Source organism: Eschscholzia californica, unplaced genomic scaffold (assembly GCF_041429995.1).
Source record: "Eschscholzia californica isolate CP2 unplaced genomic scaffold, dmEscCali1.0.p SCAF_5, whole genome shotgun sequence".
NCBI classification, from domain to species: domain Eukaryota; kingdom Viridiplantae; phylum Streptophyta; class Magnoliopsida; order Ranunculales; family Papaveraceae; genus Eschscholzia; species Eschscholzia californica.
The window spans coordinates 22,232,373-22,253,548 of record NW_028238472.1 but is presented as its reverse complement, the minus strand read 5'-3'; the positions used below and the strand labels follow the sequence as shown (position 1 = coordinate 22,253,548).

At 35.5% G+C, this 21,176-nt stretch overlaps 2 protein-coding genes and 1 long non-coding RNA gene across 3 annotated transcripts; all 3 read right to left on the bottom strand.

Moving 5' to 3' along the window:
- Positions 1 to 245: 245 nt before the first annotated feature.
- Positions 246 to 10,100, bottom strand: LOC147537829 (S-adenosylmethionine carrier 1, chloroplastic/mitochondrial-like). Its single transcript, XM_086641665.1, has 13 exons — positions 9,893 to 10,100; positions 8,849 to 8,924; positions 7,959 to 8,060; positions 6,796 to 6,878; positions 6,590 to 6,666; positions 5,913 to 6,003; positions 5,340 to 5,393; positions 5,175 to 5,270; positions 4,597 to 4,686; positions 4,247 to 4,298; positions 1,230 to 1,291; positions 1,055 to 1,135; positions 246 to 655 (listed from the first exon to the last, which is right to left on the bottom strand). Exons 2-13 carry the CDS (start codon positions 8,901 to 8,903, stop codon positions 524 to 526), a joined length of 975 nt encoding a protein of 324 aa, XP_086497791.1. The 5' UTR covers positions 8,904 to 8,924; positions 9,893 to 10,100; the 3' UTR covers positions 246 to 523.
- Positions 10,101 to 10,179: 79 nt separating this feature from the next.
- Positions 10,180 to 10,836, bottom strand: LOC147537828 (uncharacterized). Its single transcript, XM_086642858.1, has one exon. The coding sequence runs from the start codon at positions 10,834 to 10,836 to the stop codon at positions 10,180 to 10,182; it is 657 nt and encodes a 218-aa protein (XP_086498984.1).
- Positions 10,837 to 15,139: 4,303 nt separating this feature from the next.
- LOC147537827 (uncharacterized) lies at positions 15,140 to 20,611 on the bottom strand. Its single transcript, XR_015225914.1, has 3 exons — positions 20,412 to 20,611; positions 16,781 to 19,439; positions 15,140 to 15,354 (listed from the first exon to the last, which is right to left on the bottom strand). It is a non-coding gene; the product is annotated as an uncharacterized LOC147537827 (long non-coding RNA).
- Between the last annotated feature and the right edge of the window lie 565 nt (positions 20,612 to 21,176).

The following is a 21,176-nucleotide window of genomic DNA, read 5'->3' as shown; positions in this document are numbered from 1 at the left end:
TGATTTTGAAATGAGATACCTTTGGTTCCCCTTCCACCATATCTCTTTTTTCGATCAAGTTCTCTCCTTCCTGCCCCGGTTTAAGGATTCCGGCGATGCCTAGGCCCCACCATAAATGCAAAGGGCATTTAAACGCTGCACCCCGTACATGCGTTTATTTTTATCTTGTTGCCTGAATCTAACTAGCCGGACTCAAACTGTCCAAAACTTAACCCAAATTGACTATTCAGACGAGTCAGCCATTATGAATCAGACAAAAACAAATATTGTGAAATCTAATGCAGGAGAATTCGAACATCATGGGGAAAACCACCTTAATCTAGGATGATTCAGTTAGGCCAGGAAAACGAAGTAAAAGTGACCGCCTATTCAAAATCAGGATGTCACTTCCATGCTGTAATGTGATTCTTGTTCATGTTGAGGCTCCTAATTGAAGGGTAAACTGGTCATCAATGGCAACACAGAAAAGCATACAAATATGAGAATAAACACTAAAAAGCTAAATCATCTGCATAGGTTTAGATCAGTCTCGCTTGACGGATTCTTCTGTGTTATTCTCTTGACGCCTTTGTGCAAGTAAGAGCTTCGTTCTCTCCAAAACACCAAAGAAAATTGACCCACCAATACCAATCCAAAGTACCCTCGGTCCAATACCCTGTAAGAAATGACATTAATCATGAAAACGATATATATATAGGGAAATGATAAAGTTACAAAAGATTTTGAAAAATAAAGGTTCCCAGCTGATGTGGCGGGCGTGGTTCAAACTTTTACCAAATCTAGGCCGTTGAGAGATAAAAATCACAACCGCCACATCAGCTGGTAACTTTTTTGTCAAAATCTTTTGTGATTCTAGCATCTCTCATATATATATATATATATATATATATATATATATATATATATATATATATATATATATATATATATATGCTGAAGCTCGGTACAATTATGGTCTTCCAATGATAACTTTTCATTTGAAATTTCTGTAGAAGATAACTTTGGTAGGAAAAATGTCCATGTTAGATAGGATGTTACACAGGTTTACATATACCTTTAACATTGCAGGAGCTCCTTCTTCTCTAACAATTGTCTGAACGCAATCTAAGATCCCTTTATACTGGTTGGATGATCCCTGCAAGAGGCATATCGATTCAAGCAATGGATTGAAAAAGTACAAGCACTTGTAGTTTGTTGATGGTAGGAAAGAAAAATACAAATCTGGGTACCTGAACCATTAATCGTGTCTTAATTACGTCAAGAGGAGTAGTTATAGCTCCAGTTATTGCACCTAAAAACATAACAGAATTTATGTTTTAAATCAGTAAACAACCCTCATTTTTTTTTTTTCTGAAAACTTAGGATGAATCTTTTATCAGAAAGAACAAAACATTACAGTGCTAGATAAGACTATGTTATAGCAACGTAGTCTCCCAACGGTTAAAAAAATCACTGCAAGATTTACATGCCATCCCATCTGTCTTCTCCAATGAAAAAGTAGCCCTTTAATGTCTCCCAATGGTTAAAAAAATCACTGCAAGATTTACATGCCATCCCATCTGTCTACTCCAATGAAAAAGTAGCCCTTTAATGTCTTTCACCCCAAGGACACTCATACGGATTGGCGTCCTTCAAGATTTTGTTATTTCTCTCTTCCCATATGCACCAAATTATGTTCGGAGGGATTAAGTTGCATAACTCCTTTCTGTCCTATGTACTCCAGCAAATGTTGACTTTTCTTCTTTCTGTTTGCAGACCACACGTCTGCTTGCCCCCTGAAAACCTCTATCTACCCTTCAACATGTCCCCTGTTGGACTTTCCTAGAGGGACACTGCCCAGACCATGAAACAGACCCTACTACAGATGGGTTTCTTCCAAATAATCCTATGGGATTTCAAGTTTTGGGTGTTGTTGATTGAATTCATTCTTCGGTAGCACTTCATAACTGAAAAGTCATATTTATCGAGTCCTCACCATGTCCCACGTCCATAAGGCTGATTGAAGACCCTAGTGTTCCATCCTCCCTCCGTTCTCCATATTTTTCAGATATGATGGTTCGTCACAGAGCTGTTTTCTCCTTTGTGAATGTCCAAATCCATTTGGAGAGCAATAACAAGATTTTCAAGGACGCGAATGAAAACTCGAGCCTCGATGTGGAGGACATAAAGTCTGTTATCTTTGGTTGGGCTAAAAACCTTACTTTAATTGGATCTGCTTCTTTCAATGATGTTGTCTTCAATTGGGAGGCGTGGATTGCTTAAGACTACCACCATCCTCCCTCTATTTGTATAGTTCCTTTTGTTTAATATTAATTCAAATCTTCAAAAAAAAAATCCATTTGGAGAGGAGGGCATCGTTCATCATCCACAAGTTTTTCACTCCAGATGCATTTCAATTTTAGATTAGGCCAGTACCAGAGTGACAAAGCACAAGAATTTCCAAGTTGCTAAAGAATGAACTTTCACGAAGTACAAAATGCAGCGGTATTAACTATTATAGTGAAAACAGAAATACAGAAACTTTGCAAAGCTACAGTAGCATATGAAATACTACGCAGCGAACTCGAAGCCAGAGGCTAGTCGGTCGGTGGGCATCAGTGAGCAGTCGGGATGCCCTCGACGTTACTCAAATCAAACATAAATTATATATGTATGCATAAAATTTGACTTCATTGCTAGTACACATTTACCTCACAACTTCGCCCAATAAGAATAAGTGAATAGAAAGAAAAGAAATGATTAGTTTAAGTCAAGGTATTAACTTCTGCTTTCGGTCTATGTTTCAGCCAGTATGGAAATTGAAATATTTTTATCAGTGTGGAAATAACTATAAATTTATAGAAACGATAAAAACGTTAAACAAATGATGTAATTCTCTGAGACAAGCTTAATACACAATAAGGAAAAAGAAAATGTAAGTTACTTCACTCTAATCATGACTGATGAAGAGTAATACGGAAAATCAAAAAGTACTTTGTCAAAACACTACAAGTAAATTATTTTTTATCAGATTTATATATTTATTGTCTATATATGTCTATTACACAAGGTATTGTGTTTTCCGAAATTTCCATCGAAATCACCGAATTTCATATCACCCCAACCAAAACAAAAGTTTACAGGTTTTTCTTCCACCATTTCTACCGACCAGGACGGACCACGATTACTAGTCAGAGTACGACAGCCTAATTTTACAAGATTGTAAACTCTACTTACAATGTGTATCTATTTGTAAATTTTAATTTAAAGACATCTTTTTAGTGAATATGGTATTTGATTCCATCATGATTTTCACATGTTAACTTTCAACAAGTAAACAAAACAAGGCACGGTAGATGAGAATTTTTTAAAATCAGAAGTTAAGTCCACTAAAGGAATTTTGGTTAAGGGGCCATTTTGAAAGCTAGTTAAAACATGGAGTTATTGTACTGAATTGGTCATGTTATAGGGATAAAGTTCAACCTGACTTAAGCCATCTCACTCTCTATGTGGCTCCGCCCTTGTCTACCAAAATGTATAAGTATTTTCTTAGTCACTGTATCCGAATTTTATGTGAAAAATATCATCCTTAGAAATATTTCATTTATTCGGTCATTTCGGGAAAACCAATGCAAATTTTATGTGAAACATATTGTTCTTAGAAATATAATGTAACAGACCCTTGTTGTGACTTTTGTTTCCTTTGACTGTACATTGTTTTCCATTTCTTATCAATAAAATTTTCATTCAAAGTTTCAAGAAGAAAGCATGTATATAAGATTTCGTTTCTTGGACATAAAGTAATTTTGGCAAATTAAATACCTTGGTTCTCTAAATCACAATTAGTTGGCATATGACATGAATCAGAATTCTTACACAAAAGAAAACAACTTGATCACATAATATGATACAAGTTACCAAGTTCACATATGGTATGATTTCAGAACTATAAGAAAAGTAAACGATATTTTTTGGTTTGAAAGAGTAAAAAGCATGTTCCGTAACGTTCATAACAAGTAACTCGCCTACAAACAAATGGCCCTACACAGGATACCAGGTCATCTAGTTGGTATTTAGTTGTTTTTAGGTACTACATTTTTCCACTAGTGGGTCAGCCACATGCCAACTAGAGTGTTCAGGAGCACTCCTAAGTACTTCGCCATCTACTTATATTACTAATAGTTAAATTATAGCATGTGAAACAGGAAGAGAAGGATCATATGAAAACTAGATGAATAGAAAAAGTAGTCCTTGTGCAATAAATTACCAGCGAAAGCGCCAATAATAGCATTTTCTGGATCATTCAAATCTCTCTTTGCCTGCATATATATAGATTAATGAGTCAACTATTCCTAAAACGCTTCAGTATAAAAAACACGACGATAATTAGAAAGAGGAGTTCCACAGTCGCCCTCTACCAGAGGAGTATTCCATATTGGAATCTTCTTAATGCTGGAGGGGTCGAAGTCTTGGCAATCTCACAGAAGACTGCATGAAGTTCTGTCGAGAACTCGAAAGCTTGCTCGCAGTTTCGGAAGAAAGAGTTGACTCAAAGTCAATAAGAGCTTCCTTTAGGCATAAATCCTATAATTAAAGAGTAAAATTCAAGAAGCTTACAGCCATTTTGTAACCTAGTCGAATCTGTTCATAGATGCAAAACTGGATGGCATCAAATGGCAAATCTCGTAACAAGAAAGAACAGTATCCCTGCAATCACATACACGAAAAAGAAAAAGATCAACACCCATATGCGTGGATAATAACATTCATGAAGCAAAGTTGAAAATTAATATTAAATTTATGCCAATGACAACACTACTCTCGGTCGTTATATATATGGTTGGAATAGTTACATTTACAGTTGCATTGACAGTTATTTTTTATCTGCATCTGTATTGATATTTATATTTCAAGCTGTAAGACACAATTACAGGCTTACAGAGACAGTTAAATCTGTAGTTTCATTTGAAATGACATTGTAAATAGTAGTAATAATGAGAGTTTCAGTATGAGAACTAGGACAAAAAGAAGTCATTTAGCAAAGAAGATAATAATGTCCCCAATATAAATAGAGAGAAGCTACTCCAAATCAAGAAGGGACTGATTCATTACGATGATCAAAGATGATTTCTGGATCATCTTATCGAGACAAATGCACAAGAACTTAATGACGTTCCAAAATGATCAAAATATACCGCATAAAGACCTCTGAAACCCTCCTTACGAACAATAAGACGAACAGCATCAGGTGCAGAAGAAAATTGTCCTGTTTGCATCCTTTGCTTGACAACCTGAGTAATGCACAAGATAAGTTATTGAATATACGAGAAACATTTGAATCAAGAAAAGAAAATTAGTACCTCTGTTGGCACGCGAACAAGAGAAGAAGCTGCTCCTCCAATAGCTCCTGCACTCTACATTAAGTCTAACACCATGTAAGGAAAAGAAAGGCTCAACCCAAAATGAACAGGGCAGGAAATGTTGCTTGGGGGAAGCATACTTTTGTCGTATAGGGGAAAGAATGACTCACGTGTCACCAAACATGGATTCTTGCATGTAACTAGGGAAATAAGTATCTAAATCTACTTGAACTAAAGATTTATTTATTTGTTTCTCTCACGGGGTAACAGTTTAAAGGGATTAAACTTCAGCATATGTAGCAATTGACGATCTTCAAAACTCAGAAGATAATGGAATCATAGGTCCATCAATTTCGACCGCGATAATAGGTACAAAATTGTTGCTATCAAACACCAGTGAAGTTAGGAAGGAATGATGATAGAATAGACAGAAGTACAAAATGTGACCGGCTGAAGAAATAATTATGTCACTTGTGCCATCTTAAGCTAAATATATAGACATAGTAGATGAAACATCCTGACCTCGTCTTACTAAAAACCCAAATATGCTACCCATTAATGAAATTGTCTTACCAAATGAGCAAACGCACTAAGGTTTTCCGGGAAGAGCTGCAATAATTTCTGTTTTGTGGGTTCATAAACTCCAACGAAAATTGCAGAAGCCCTGTAGGAAAAATATTTACGTTAAATGTGCAGTTTTGATAATAGATCTAAATGTTCATACACTTTTGGTATGGACTATGGGTTCATCCTGCATCCCTAACATCATTTTTTAAATGATTTATACAAGTTATTGAATCATTAAAAAGGTTTACTTTAAACTCTTGAAACTCTCATCGAAGAACCAGTATAAGAGAAGCAAATTGAATAAAAAGAAAAGAAATAATAATGAAGATGTGTAAGTGCCTGATGTACAAACCTATCATCTATCATGCCTGCCAACCACATTAGATAGGCGAAATGATCAACTTTTTTCACCAGAAAAAAAAGGTGTTAGGGTAGATACTTTGAAAACATTCAGAGACCAGTTACGTTCTTAGAAATGGCAGACATAGGTTCTAGAAGTCACCCACTAAACAAAAGTACCATCTGATGCAATATAATTGTACACGCTTTTAAATTTAAACTATGTAGTATGTACAGCATTTTGTTTTCATTTTTCGATATTTTTCAGTTTATAGATTATCATTAAATTCAAATATATTCTCAAAAAGAAGTAAACCAGTAAGCAATAAATATGAAGAGCCTACGGTAAGACGCCAGCAATATTTCCAGCTAGCCCCGAATACAGGCCCTTAAGTAGAATCTTTCCTCCTCCACGAGCAGCCTGAAATGGATCCAGGACTAACGTAAATAAAACCAGTAAACAAGCTGTTGTTGAGTTGCTTCTTCCAGCCAACTGGGCCTCGACCTGGCTCAAGCTCAACATAAGTGGTTATTTTATAAGCGAACGTGCCTGTAGACGAGTCTTGATTGTATCAATTGGGTACAAAGCTGTTTCAACAACAACACCAGCAGCACCTCCTGCTATAATACCATCTGCAGAATTCAAGCGTAAGTTATCAAAATAATATGAGCTTTTAAATCGAAGAACACTAGTGTATTGAAAAAAACAAACAATCAAGCCACCTAGCTGAATGTGCTGATGGCAACCTAGAACATGAGGCCAAGTTGTTTTTTTGAAGTCAAAATTTCTTTTTTGTTAAAGCATCAGAAACATATGAATGTTGCATTTTGGTCTTAGAGGATTTTCACTTTTTCTCTGCAATTTCATCTTATTGAAGGTATTAATGAAAAAAAATTCAATTTCCACCGCCCATGAAAACTATTAAGCTGATACGAAATTGCTCAGATATTTGTAGCCAACAGTACTAGGAAAAGCATTCCCTTGATTGTGACATCAAATATATATAAATGGATTAGTTCAATAAAAATTAACTAAAAGTTATTCACACGAATCACACATTTCAAATCGGATACAGGAAGGGGGAGGGTTGTACACCACAATTTATCAGCTTAGCCTGTGACAGAGAAAAATCTTCACAACAATCCACTACTTCGATGGGTTTTCTCATTAAGAAGACAAATTGTGGATAAATTAAACAAATCTACGCAACCTCGCAGGCAACTACTGGCGTTTCGCATGCTAAAGCTAGCAGCTTTAATGTTTGGTTGTTTCTGAATGAGCTTACTCAGTTCAGAAGTAGTCCACACTTCAAAATATATCAAACCCAACAAAAAGAAAGCCACCAGTTCCAGGGGTAATACTTCATTCGTACACCCTTCTATATAAACAAGAACTGCTAGAATCTTGTTGAGTTGAGACATATTGATATATTGCATGCCAGCGGTTAATGTTTATCCATTTCTACTATGACGCTAACATATTGAAGTTTGAACTAATAATCTGACAAACACAATCAAGTTTTTACTAATGTATCAGGTTCATTCTTCATTAAATTTTTCACCTTTGAGAGCAGATAATAGTTTCAAGTTGCCTATCTACCACAAAAATAATTAACCATATGCTACTCAGAAAGGCCAAACCAAATGCTGCCCTACTTGACTTGTTTACCATTCAAAGAAAAATTAAAGTTCATCAACGACCTCTCTGCATACCATATAAAGCACGGAAGAAATCGAAAGGCTTTTCCTCACTCAAGCTGATCGCTGCAAAATGCTTTTGCGACTCTACTTGGTGTTTGTAATTCTTAAATGCATCTGCAAAACCATATCACGTACTCAGAACAAGCAATAAAGCTTATTTCCTGTTATACAATAACAATATCAGCTATTCTTTGTGGGACAGAATGTTGGAAAATTGGCTTCTTAGGAAAAGAATATCATGGGGAAAAAAAATACAGAGATAAGTTTGTTGGAAGAGTAGGAAAAAAACTGGCATGGGCATAGGAAAGATAAAAGGCGTTTGACTGAGATGGATTTAATGTGTACAACAACGACAAAAATCAAATTCAACTAGAAAGAGAATAAGTGCAAGATGAGACCTTAAACCAAAACATTTCTCCATAATATAAATAAATCGTTTTCGACTTGTATGGTGTTGAAGTCAAAATAACAAACAGAGACTAAGTTACAACCAAAAAAAATCCCTTCATACATAGAATAACCTACTAAGGAGACCGATAGATTTTTCATTTCTTTTGGTATTTTAATTGTAAATCTTTCTGAAGATGTTACTGCTATCGTCTCCATAGATCATATTCTGTTACTACCCTCATTGGCTCAACATTCATCAATCTTTCAAAACAAAATAGTACCCTTGACGCCATTAAAAAGAGCACTCGACCAACTAAAAATGTAAATGAATAGAAATTGGAGTTACACAAAAATATACATTTGCTTTACAATCTCCAATTGTACTCTTTGATGTGGTATAACAAAAAAAGTTGTCATCGCCCCAGATAAGTACTAGAATACTGATCTGTTCTTCACTTATTCATGTTCTCATTCAGAGTGAAAATCTATCAAAATAACACAAATACCAAAACCTGATGAAACTTCGGAAGAACTTTTCTTATCCACTGCCAGTATAGGAGGACCCATCAATGTCGACTTCAGTTTCACCTGCAACAAAATTTATATGAGAATAAAATGTAAATTAGATAAACACCAGTCTAGATACCAAATATCTGTAAAGTCAATGTTTCTCATAGTAAAGGAATTTTAGAGAATGGGTCAATCGTAAAGGAGTATAAAGGCAATTTTCTTTAGAAAAGACAGAAATCACCCTGACACTAACTTGGCTTTCAAATTTCCAAAATGAAAGAGAAATTTTTATGTTGGTTCAAAAATTGGGAAAGAAAAATGAAACAAGATTTTGATTATATAGATGAAAAACATCAAGAACACAAATTTATAGAGCATCTCCTTCCCTTCCGACTGAAAAATAGAGAGGCAACAGGTTACGGCATGGACTTATCATGATTTCAAGTCTGGGGGCTAACCTAGAGTTACTAGAAATTAAGCGTATATTAAAGCGCTTGGTGTACTTTGAAACTATCACCTAAGAGCAATTTGTTAAACACAAGTGACACAACAACTACATTATCATGCATCTCACATTTGTGATATTTCTTAATTTTCTAACTGAAAATGAAAACCTCTTGGATTAACATACAATTCTAATGTGCTATTATTAAATTACTGGAATACATTTTTGCTAATAAACATTAAGAAAAAATGATACATGAAGATAATCAGGCGCGATGTATGAAATAGCTGAAGTCCAACAAACAGAAATCTCTCTCATTTTGCAGACATCCTCAAAATCAAAATTTACCCACACATCTCTAAAAAGACAATAATTACATAATTCTCACTACAACCTCTCTTAATAAGTCATAAAAACTTTTGTGAAAATTATCAAATCAAAACCCTTAAACTTGTGAAACAATACCCTAGATTCCCATTTCATTGTAAATGTTAGAAACGCATGGGACATGGGAGCCTAGTAAATTCGAACTCCTAATGAACTTGTAATTTTTTTTCACTAAACCCTAAATATTGGAGGCTTTCGGAGCTACGAAACATACCTTTCGATTTCTTAGAAAATCAAGAATGTAGAGGTTGAAATCGCGTAATGTCGGCTCCCTTTAGTCTTTTTCTATCCCGGAGGGTCGAGGAAGTAGAAAAAAATGGTGGATTATTGGGATATCTCTGGTTTTCGCTCTTTAGAGAGAGAAGGAGAGAACAGGCATCATCATTTTAATGTGGACCCTTGATGAAAGCAACGGTCCAAATGAGAAGGGATTTCATCTACTTTTTTTTTTTGTTTTTTTTTTTTTTTTTTTTTTTTGCTGACAGAACAAAAGACTAAAACTCAAACTAAACACAAATTTAGATCCGTCATCATTGCCTCTTTGGAGTTCCAGGTTCGCCTTTCAGTAGCTTTCCATCCCCATTTGGCCAAATGATCTGCTTGTGTATTGATCGTTCGCGGGCCGTATTGGAATTTGAGTTGCACGAAGTTCCCCTTGAAAGATTTGATTTGATCTATGTAGTTCTTCGATTGCCAATTTATATTGTCTTGCTGATAATTAAGATAGTTGATGATGTTGCAGTTATCACTTTCAATTTGGAGATGGGTAATGTTGAGTTCAGACCCCCATTTGATTGCCTCCAGTAGCGCTATACTTTCACACTCCTCTGCTGTTTGACCTCTGATGGAGCCCGCCCTTGCGATTATGAAGTCTCCCCGGTCATCATGAATGATACTCCCTATACCCGCCGGTTCTGCATAATTGGTGAATGAAGCATCCACATTGATCTTGAGGAACGGAGGTTCCGGAGGTTGCCACCTTGGTTTATTAGCTTTCGTTTTCTGAGGTTTGTGCACCCGCAAGGTTGTCTCGAAGCATTGAATTCTGTAAATGGTCTGTAAGGGTGTACCGTCCATCTTGCCGAAGCTTTTCTCACATCGTGCTTTCCATATAAACCACATTATTTTTGCCATCCTCGCCATACCTTCATCATCCATCGTTTGCCAAAACACAATCCAATCTATCACTGTAGGAAAATTACTCGTTCTGATATTAAAGTAGTCCCAAATAGCTCGAGCATAGTTACAGTGCAGCAGAATGTGTGAGATAGTTTCTCTTTCCGTGCAGAAGGAGCACACATAGTTATTGCCATGTATTTACCGATTTTTTCCCGAACCGGGAGACTGTTGGTGCAACATTTCCAAAGGAATAGTTTTATCCGAGGAATGGTTTGAATATTCCAAATGAAATTCCAATTGGTGAGATCAGCATTAGTATCTCTCATTCTCAATTGAAAATACAGCGATTTCAAAGTAAACATTCCTGATTTAGTTAAAGACCATATCATGTTGTCATCCGCATAAGGATGAATATTAATGCTGAGGATAGCATGTCTAATGTCCTCAGTAAAATAAGTGTCTATCAGTTCTATATTCCAATTATGATTACAGATCAAGTTTTGAACCAAATCAAAGGGACAGTTATTGTGATTCATTAACGGAGGTCTATGGTTGGGAATCCAGTAGTCGTTCCAGATGTTAACATTCGTACCCTTATTCACATCCCAAAAGATGAACTTAGATATCTCATTCAAAGGACCCGCCAAAGACTTCCACACCCAGGAGTGTTGCTGCTTGGGTGTAGATGGTTTACTGACTTTAGGGAAATATTTAGCTTTGAGAAGCTGGGCCCAGGGAGAATTCGGAAATTTGAGGAGGCGCCAACACAGTTTGCCCAAGAAAGCTTCATTGTCAAGGTGAGGGAGCCGCAGGCCCAACCCCCCAAACCTGCGCGGGCAGCAGATTTTCGACCAGTGAATAGTGTGAATTGATTTGCTTTTACCCCACCAAAAAGACCTTTGCAAAGTCTCAATGCAATTGCTAACGCCTTTGGGAATGGCGAAGCATTGCATTTGGTATCGGGGTACGGCCGCCGCCACTGAGGAAATCACAACGGCGCGACCAGCTTGAGAGAGGAGATTAGACTGCCATTTAGACAGTTTAGTTTGAATCTGGTCAACCAAAGAGGAGAAAGCAAGTTTCTTTTTGGCATCAATAAAGAGCTTGGTGCCCAAATATTTATCGAGAGAAGAAGCTTGATGGACCTTAAGGGACTTGGTGATAATACGTTTGAACTTAGGGTGGGTGTTTTTGGTGAAGAAAATGGTGGATTTGTTGTAATTGATTATTTGTCCGGATTCCTGACCAAAGGATTGGAGGATATTGAGAAGGGTCAAAATATTGTCAAGAGTGTTACGACCAAAAATAATACAGTCATCAGCAAAGAGAAGATGTTTGATGGTAAAGGAGGATCTGGGTATGGAGAACCCGAGAAAGTTGAAGGGACTGTCAGGAGATTCAAGAAGCCTACTGAGACCTTCCATGGCCAGAGTAAAAAGAAAAGGAGAGAGCGGATCTCCTTGTCGTAAACCACGAGAGACATTGAAAGAATTGCCCGGGCGGCCATTAATTATGACCGCCATCGAGGAAGAGGAGAAGCACGAGTGAATCATTTTGACCCAATGCTGGTGGTAGCCAAGCTTGGACATAATATTTTCGAGGTAAGACCATTCCACCCTGTCAAAAGCCTTCGACATATCCAATTTGAGGGCAAAGAAACTTTTGGACCCCCGTTTTATTTTGAAAGAATGCCACTTCTTGACTGATGATAATATTCTCTGTAATCTGCCTGCCCGGAACATAGGCGGCTTGGAAAGGCGAGATGATACCAGACAACGTCGTTTTGAATCTGTTAGCCAGGATTTTTGTGATGATTTTATAGGTGGTGTTAAGAAGGCTAATGGGTCTAAAATTAGAAGTAAATTGAGGGGATTTAGACTTAGGTAGGAGGCAGATATGAGTATGATTGGTGCCTGGAGGGAGAGAGGCGGAAAGGAAGAAGGTAGAGACCATATGAATAATAACATTTTTGACCGTGTCCCAGTTCGATTGATAGAAGAAAGGGGGGTAACCATCTGGGCCGGGGCAGCTTCAGGTTTGAGGGAGAAAGTAGCAGTACGAATCTCATCTTCATTCGGAGTAGTGATGAGGATCAGGTTTTGGAAATCCGTGATTTGTGATTGGAAGAGACTGAGAATGTTGTTAAGATCCCCCGACATATTAGAACTAGAAATGGTTTTCAGATTGGTGGAGAAAAGTTGGGAGATTTCAGTAAGGTCATCACACCAGGTGCCATCCTCTTTCTTAATCATGGTGATTTGGTTTTTCCGATTCCAAGCTATAGCTTTGGCGTGGAAGAATTTTGTGTTACGATCTCCCAATTGAATATTGGCCACCCTGGATTTTTCCTTCCAGATACTCTCCTGTTGATTATAGGCATCTTCAAGCTATTGCGTAAGACTGAGGAGAGAGTCAGAGTTATGAGTAGACTGGATGGCCGCGGTAAGAGATTTGATGCGATGCTCGATGTGGCCAAACACCGTTTTATTCCACTTGGAAAGTTTGATAGCCAGCAAATTAAGTTTCTGTTGAATAAGGAAGGGAAAGCTGGACCAGTTATCAAGAATAAAGGGACTGCAATCTAGATGGGACATCCACGTTCTGATGAATTTAAAAGGTTTGCGACCTTGAAAAGTGGGAGGGTTGGTGGATAGGAAAATAGGAAGATGATCCGAGCCAACCCCATGGAGATGTTGAACTCTAGAGTGAGGGAAAAACGACATCCAAGCCATATTAGATAAAGCTCGATCGAGGCGCTCTTGGATCAGATGACCCTTAAATTGACGGTTAGACCAGGTATACGTAGGACCACTAAAACCTAAGTCAAGAAGGCCAAAAGTGTTGGTATAAGACATAATCTTTCTAGCATAGTTGGGCAGAGGTTTGGGAGAGCCGTTTTTCTCTGCGGGATGCATAATCGTATTAAGGTCCCCAATGAGAAGCCACGGACACTCTGGAGGCGGGATTATCGAGCTAAGGGTTTCCCAAGGTTTGATACGATCCTTATTATGAGGGCACCCATAAAAGCAAGTGACAGTTAATGGTTCCTGAGATCCCTCAAAATTGATATGGATGTGAATCATGTTATGGTCAGCGTGACTAACGGTGATCTCAAGGTCCGAGTCCCAGAACAGAGCCAAACCCCCACCCTTGTTGACAGGCTCGACCGTGAATTTTTTATAGATCGAATGGAGATTAAGAAGTCTGTCTATGTTAGTGTTCATACATTTCGTTTCGGACAGGAAAATAAGATCCGGTTTATGCTCCCTAATCAGCGACCACAAATGTTTGTTGTTGAACTAGGGATTTCATCTACTTAAAAAGGGATCTTGTGTAAGGTACTAAGGTGTCGTTTTGCAATGAAAATTATAAGTATTTTTGTTTGTATTAGAAACTTTTTCCTTAAAAAAAATTACAAAAATTCTATGATTATATCTCCTCTGTTATGTAAGTTAACGAGGTACGACCCGTGCCTCCGACACGAACACTTTATTTGAGCAATGTACCAAAGTGAGGACAAACACACTGGTAACTGAGTCAAAATATATAATTGCAGGTAAGTTAAAGAAATATACTAATGTTGCTAAAGAAAATTAAGATAAGAAATTCAATTGTACGTTAAGGCAGATTGAGTGGTATTCCGTGCGGCGTTTGAATTGGAAGATTTCGAAGTGAGTTGTCTTGGATAGTGGAGGAGATAATTTAACGAAAAATTAAATTTACCTACAAAATCTTTCAATATGTAAAATAATATGAGTGAGACTGGAAAAGGGTTCTTGGGCCGATAATCCTTCTCAAGCAACCACAACTACTTTGTTCTCAAACAACCACAACTACTCACAAAGAACAACAAATATAAACAAGATATTGACAGCGAACAAAAGGGATGGGTTGCAGCCGAGACCAACTCAAATGACAGAAATTTCATTGCAAAAGAAAATTATTAAGGATTCAGTCATGACCTTAGTTAGGCCACTTACCAAACTTCAAAGAGTGGCACATTATATTGTATTAAGGATTAAATCCCATCTAAACATATCCTAGTAATAGCGATAGGATAAAGATCTCTTTGTACCTAAAACAAAACGACATGGGAGAAGAATAAAAAAGAAACAAATACAAATCGAATTTTTTGAAACTCATGTCGCCCGAGTCAATTTCATTTCCACCTCACTCATTATAAAAAGGAGTAGATGATTAGGTCAAGAGACCAGTACAACGATTTTCCCTTTATAAGTTTCATAAAGTGTTGGAAATCTCGACATAAGGCACTATCAAATGACTTATCTGCCTACGATGTTTTTGATGAGTAATAGGCCCCGGAAACAGAACATGTTCATTAATGATATGAAAATTTTCAAACTTCATATATTAATAAATCAAATAATTTGATGTCCAGACCTTTTTTAAGAGGCCATTTAGGCAGTTATGTTCGAAAGATGTACTGAAACTTCTACAACATTTAGACTTTCAAGGTTTTTGGACTTCACCAATTACAGGAGGCGTAATTGTTACTTCGGTTGTCGCCCAGCACAAACATATTATCCTTGGTTACCACTGCACAAACAACTGAAAATCATCAATTGTTAGTAAAGTAATCAAGATTTTGTAGAACTCTAAACAATGGAAGGGAAGCCCGATGAAAATGGGAAAAGTAATACAATTATATAAATTTCATAAAATGTGACCCTAAAATGAATTCCTCATCTTAGATGATTCGACTATGTTGACAGACCGGCTCCTACTGTGAATATTACAAGAAATCAAATGCATATTATGGGGTTTTTCAATTAAGAAACTTGTGAAAATAGGAGAAAAGAAACATGAAGCGAAGCCCGTACTAAAATTGAGCGAGATAGCTTATTCAACACTTACGTACTCCTTCTAAAGCTAAGATTCTTTTGATAAACACTTCAACTGAAGTTAACCCATTTTCAGGAAGAAAATAGAACCGTTGGTTAAACATAAAAGTATGCACATAAACCTAATTATATTGTGGATTAGTTCATAAAATGCGACATAAAATTTATCCGAAGAATTGCAAGAACCTTTCAGATCACTATATCATCATTTAGGTTTCTTGAGCATATGAAAAAAGTATAACCATGAGTAATGTTTAAAGCTACTTTAAGTTACAACTGAAGAGCAATATCACTTATTTAGTAATTCAGAAAATTTACCGAAAGATATATAGATGGATAAAGACCTAAGGGTTTACACATGCTGCACTGCTAAGAAATTGAAATAAACTGAAGTTCTAAAGTTGTTATTTTCAATTAATTATGAATTATGAAAATGCTCAACTCAAGATCATCGAGACGTTTCAATGAAACTTTAATCAGCACAAGAACCATATAACTTCTCGATTTCGAGATAATGAAGTTTGATTAGTTCTACGGCTAGTACAGTAAATGCTAAAAAATTAGTTGTCCTAAAGTATACCTCTATAATGTTATGTTCGAGTTATATATATCGGGATGTAACCTATAAACATTTGAATAACAGGACATATTCTGCGCAGTTCTGGAAATTCGAGTAGAGTTCGTTACCTTCTCTGCTAATACTTTATCACCAACATTAAGTCTTGGAAACATAGAAACGGGAAATTTACTAAGTTTGATTACACTATGTAGATGAATATAAGTTGGTATAGTTCCATGAAACCGAATTCTAAAACACCCAAATTTTTCTTCAACTTCACTAAATCTAACTTCTGATTCAAATATATGGGTTCAGAAGAAAAAAACAAGTCTGGATATTAATGAAAAGAATAAGAAATTAAAAGTATAAGACTTTTATGACCCAAAATAAAAGCGTTAAAACTCTTAATCGTTTCTGGTGTCTCATAATGTAAAAACTAAAGAACATATGAATAAGTTGAGAACAAAATGTAACATGTCAATTTTGAATTAGTAGCAGTAATCAAGTAACATCATTTAACAATGAAATTTAGAAAGAACTATGCGAATTGAAGCTTAATTACCATAGAAAAGCTTCACCTTCCTCCCACTGAACGGGGAAATCGAAGAAAAAATTAAGAATCATTCACCAGATCTTGATAATGTTGAGTCTATCAATCTTTTTCTATTCATCTTTGTATGATTCGTTGCAACCATCTGGATAGACAAGTAACCTATTTGGATATTCCCTAATCCAACAGAGATTGTAATCGAAGCAAACTATCTAAAAAAAATAGAATTCAAAAAAATGAAAACTGCTTCTCACCTCCATTAGAATTGAACTCAAATAGACTATTGACTTCTTGAAATCGTGGATGCAAATTCAATTCAGATATCTATTGAGATTCAAACTAAAGGAGCAGACAAATAAAATAATGGGAACCCAGAATCACGTAGCAGGTGAAGTTCGTTACTTGTAGTTTAATATCAGGTGATAAGGTAAGATGGAATAGAACCTTTACCCGCAAATAGAATGAAAATTAGCTACAAACATATATTGATGTAAGATGAAAATACCATAAAATGGTTATGATATGTAAATTAGATGAAGATCAGACTACATACTTCCATTAAACTGGTGGATGCCAACCTTTGCAAGCATGACATGGTATTCAATTTCTGAAATAATTAGAGTGGGTGATTATATCCTCGTAAATCAATAACCCTAAGAGAGGAAAATTATAAGGCCCAAAATTCGGGTCAAAATATCAAATGAAGCCCAACACGGAATAGTAATGCAAAAAAAACCCAAAATTTAAAATTACAAAACATTTATGAAAATTTTTGAACAAAACACAGTTTGCTCTCAACAATTTTGTAAATGTATGAACAAATTTGTTTTTGTTCACACATAATTATATATGTTGTCACATTTTCAAAAGTGTTGTAACAGTTTCAAAAGTGTTACCAACAGTTTAAAAATTGGGTTTTTTTACATTATTATTTCCGAGTGGGTTTTTTTTCGTATTTGGGCCCAAATCTTGGGCTTTTCTTACATAGTTTCTAACCCTAATCATCAAAAGCATAAAAAGTTTGAAAAAATCATATGATAGTAAGACAAAGATTACACTTTGAGCTTCTTGAGTTGTAACGATGGTTTTTAGCCAAAAGTGTATTTCCTATTCTTCACCACAAGAGAGAGCCTGTTGTGCCTTCTTCTACAAAAATCAACAAACCATTTCTAATAGAGAGATTAAAGAAGAAAATAAATTGAAGTAAGAGATTTAAAAGAAGAAGATGGAGGAGGATTATAACGTCAAAGGTAGATTAGTCAATCTAGGTGTTGAATCTGGAGCGAGATCAAGTGAAAACTAATCCGGGTCTTTCAATATTAGGCAAAATTAAGAGCATTCTCTATAATTCCTCTATTGAATAGAGACTATAAATGAGATACAAGTGAGACCCAGAATGTAACTCCTCACATTTTTTTTTGAAACTGTAACTCCTCTCATTATTACATTTTCAATAAAGAAAACTCCTCTCATTATTACAATAAAATATTAATCAACTTTAATGGAAAAGAGGAAGGTAGATGAAAAAATTTAGACATTTTGATTAAAGAATGACTCAATTGGATGGCTAGATTTAACGATGAAAAATGGACGGTTATAATTGATAATGGGTTTGTCTAATAGATTTAGAGAGAGGGTGAACAAAATTTCATTTTTTTAGGTGGGTAATAGATCAAAGGGTGTGTATCTTATCAAAAACACAACCAACGACTGGATTTGTCTTTTGGTTTGTCCCAGTCAGCAAAAAACTTTGCGTTTTATATAATAGACTAGATATGGCCCGTGCCCATAGGGCACGGGAGGTGCTCACAAGAGGTTAAAATGAAAAACAATGTCCTAACTAAAGCCAATGGGGTACAAACTGGCATGAGTACAAACGATCTCGTGTTGCACGTTAGAGATGTCTGCATATAAAACTAAGATATAAAAATTAGAAACAAATAATTTAAAATAAAATAGAGAACCAACTTAGATAATAATTAAAATTACATATAAAACAAAAGGTTCAAAATAAAAGTTAGTGAGGGTCAGGAAGCTTAAAAAAAACATATGAAAAAAGAGTGAACTCTTGATTCGACAATGAACTCCTGGTCGTAATGGGTTCTGGATGCCAAATCTATGATGCAAGTGCGGCTTCCTTTACAAGTATATGCACGAAAGTGAATAGGCTTAACAACTAATTTTGAGTTCTACTTTAATAACATTAACTTAAAGTTGTAGCCCTAACCAACATGAAGTTTTTTTTAAAGAACATGAAGTTATCATTATATGTGCGTTGTATTTGGAATAAACAATAAAAGATTAACATATAGCAATTGCACAATCCGAACTTTATCTCGTTCAGAAATTTAGAAAAAAAAAATGAACATGAAAACAAGAGGGAGATGAACGAAATTAATCTTCATGAAATGATGTGTAAATACTGACAGTGAGACTAACAAAAACGTGCATGAACATTCGTCTCTCCTGCAAGTCGAATAAACTTCGCAAGGCCTACTCAAATTAACACTACAAGTAAAGAAACACACACAACCAAAACAATAATAATACATGATAATACAATAGGCAAAAGTTGTCGTTAATAAAAATTTAAAGAATATGATCGTCGAATAAGTAGTCTTCCATCTCCAAGATATCACTACGGCCAGTGGGTTGGTTTATCAGTAAACTCCTATAATATGAAATAAATGGTGAGCCTATGTTGGAAATGAAGTTACTTAAGAATATGATTGAAATGTCGAAATAGGAAAACAAACAACCGAGAAAACAGAATCAAACTCAAAGGTGTTTGTTATCCGTTCGAGGCCCTTAGAGAAGCTGCATAATTGAAAATGTGAATCTGCAAAATTAAAAGTACAAACCTTAGAGTGAGAAGTGATAAGGAGTAATTTATTTGTTACACTAAGAAGTAATATGTGATACAATTGTTTCTAACATCAAAAGTTTAATTGAATCTAATGTGATATATACGGCATAAAACTAAACATGAAATACCATACCGAAAAACAAGACTAAACCAACTTTAAATGCAATACACCTAAAAAATGGATAATTGTTTTCGTGCTTAGACGATCAAATTGACAGCCAAATAGTATTGAACTGGTGATGGCTCCAAATAAACAACAATAGTTCAGGCAATAGACAATAAACTAATAACATACATCAGTAAGATAATTGTAAGTCCATAAAGAACCTAAAAGAAGGCAAAGTTACAAGGCTACTACTTAATCAATCCAGGTAATAGACAAAAAGTTTTATTCATATATGGTAGGTATAATGAAAAGAATGGGTTCAACCTCGACAAATGGGTAATAAGGCAAAGTTATTGTGTTGTGTCTACACGACTTTGGATTCTAAGTAGAAATTGAGAATATGAATCTTGAATCCTGAGTAGTTTTGCAAACATTATTAACAAAAAACTGAATAAAATCGTATGAAATCTATAATCGAATGAAGCAGAAAGATAGACATAAAAGAATAACCGCCCCTACAAAATTTACTACGACAGTCATTGAACTCGACTAAGAATCTAAAGTGTAAATCCATAATTTTTTTTTATCAAAGCAACAAATAGCAAACCCTAAAGCAATCAAAATAAAACTACAAAATAAAGAAGACATGAAGAAGAAGGAACATCACTCACCAGACATCATAAATCCTGGAATCGAAGTATAATTCAAGAAACATGAGGCCTAGAAAGATACTTGAAAGACCAGTACCAACTTTCAGAGATTTCTTTTGTCTTTATCTTCACGTAAATCCAGTTTCTGGATAAGTTTATATAGGGAAAAAACACAAACACTAAATGAGCAATATTAAATTGAAATGATTCGAGCTTATGAAAAAAAACTGAACCATTTAACCCCAATGAAAATAAATGATATTCAATATATGGACTGAATCTGGACTAAAAACTACTTTCTTACCTCCATGGTTCCTTCAGATTTTATGATGAACCTGCTAAATTGAATTGTATCATATAAATTCTTAAGAGCATATTCTCAAACAATTAGTGTCCTAAATTCATCAGGATGTTTTGAACTTTAGCTCTCCAAGTACTCAGCACTTCCATGTGGTGTACCATAGCCAGTTTTTGTCTCGATGTTGCCTAACAAGAAAAGAAAATGTATGAGATTGGATCACCTATACATTAATCTACCTTCTTGATTTCGAGATCTGTTAGGACATTTCAAATGCATCTTCAGGTATTAGTATTTGCATACTTGTTTATCAAACTAATCATCACATAACAAAGGTTAAAAACAGAGTGAATTTCATTCCTTCTATAATGATATAACCATGAAACATAAAACACTATGTGTTTTATACATATAACATATTTTTCACACAGAAAATGAAAAAAAAAGCATTAATAAATGTGGCATGTTCAAGAAAAATTGCAACAAAT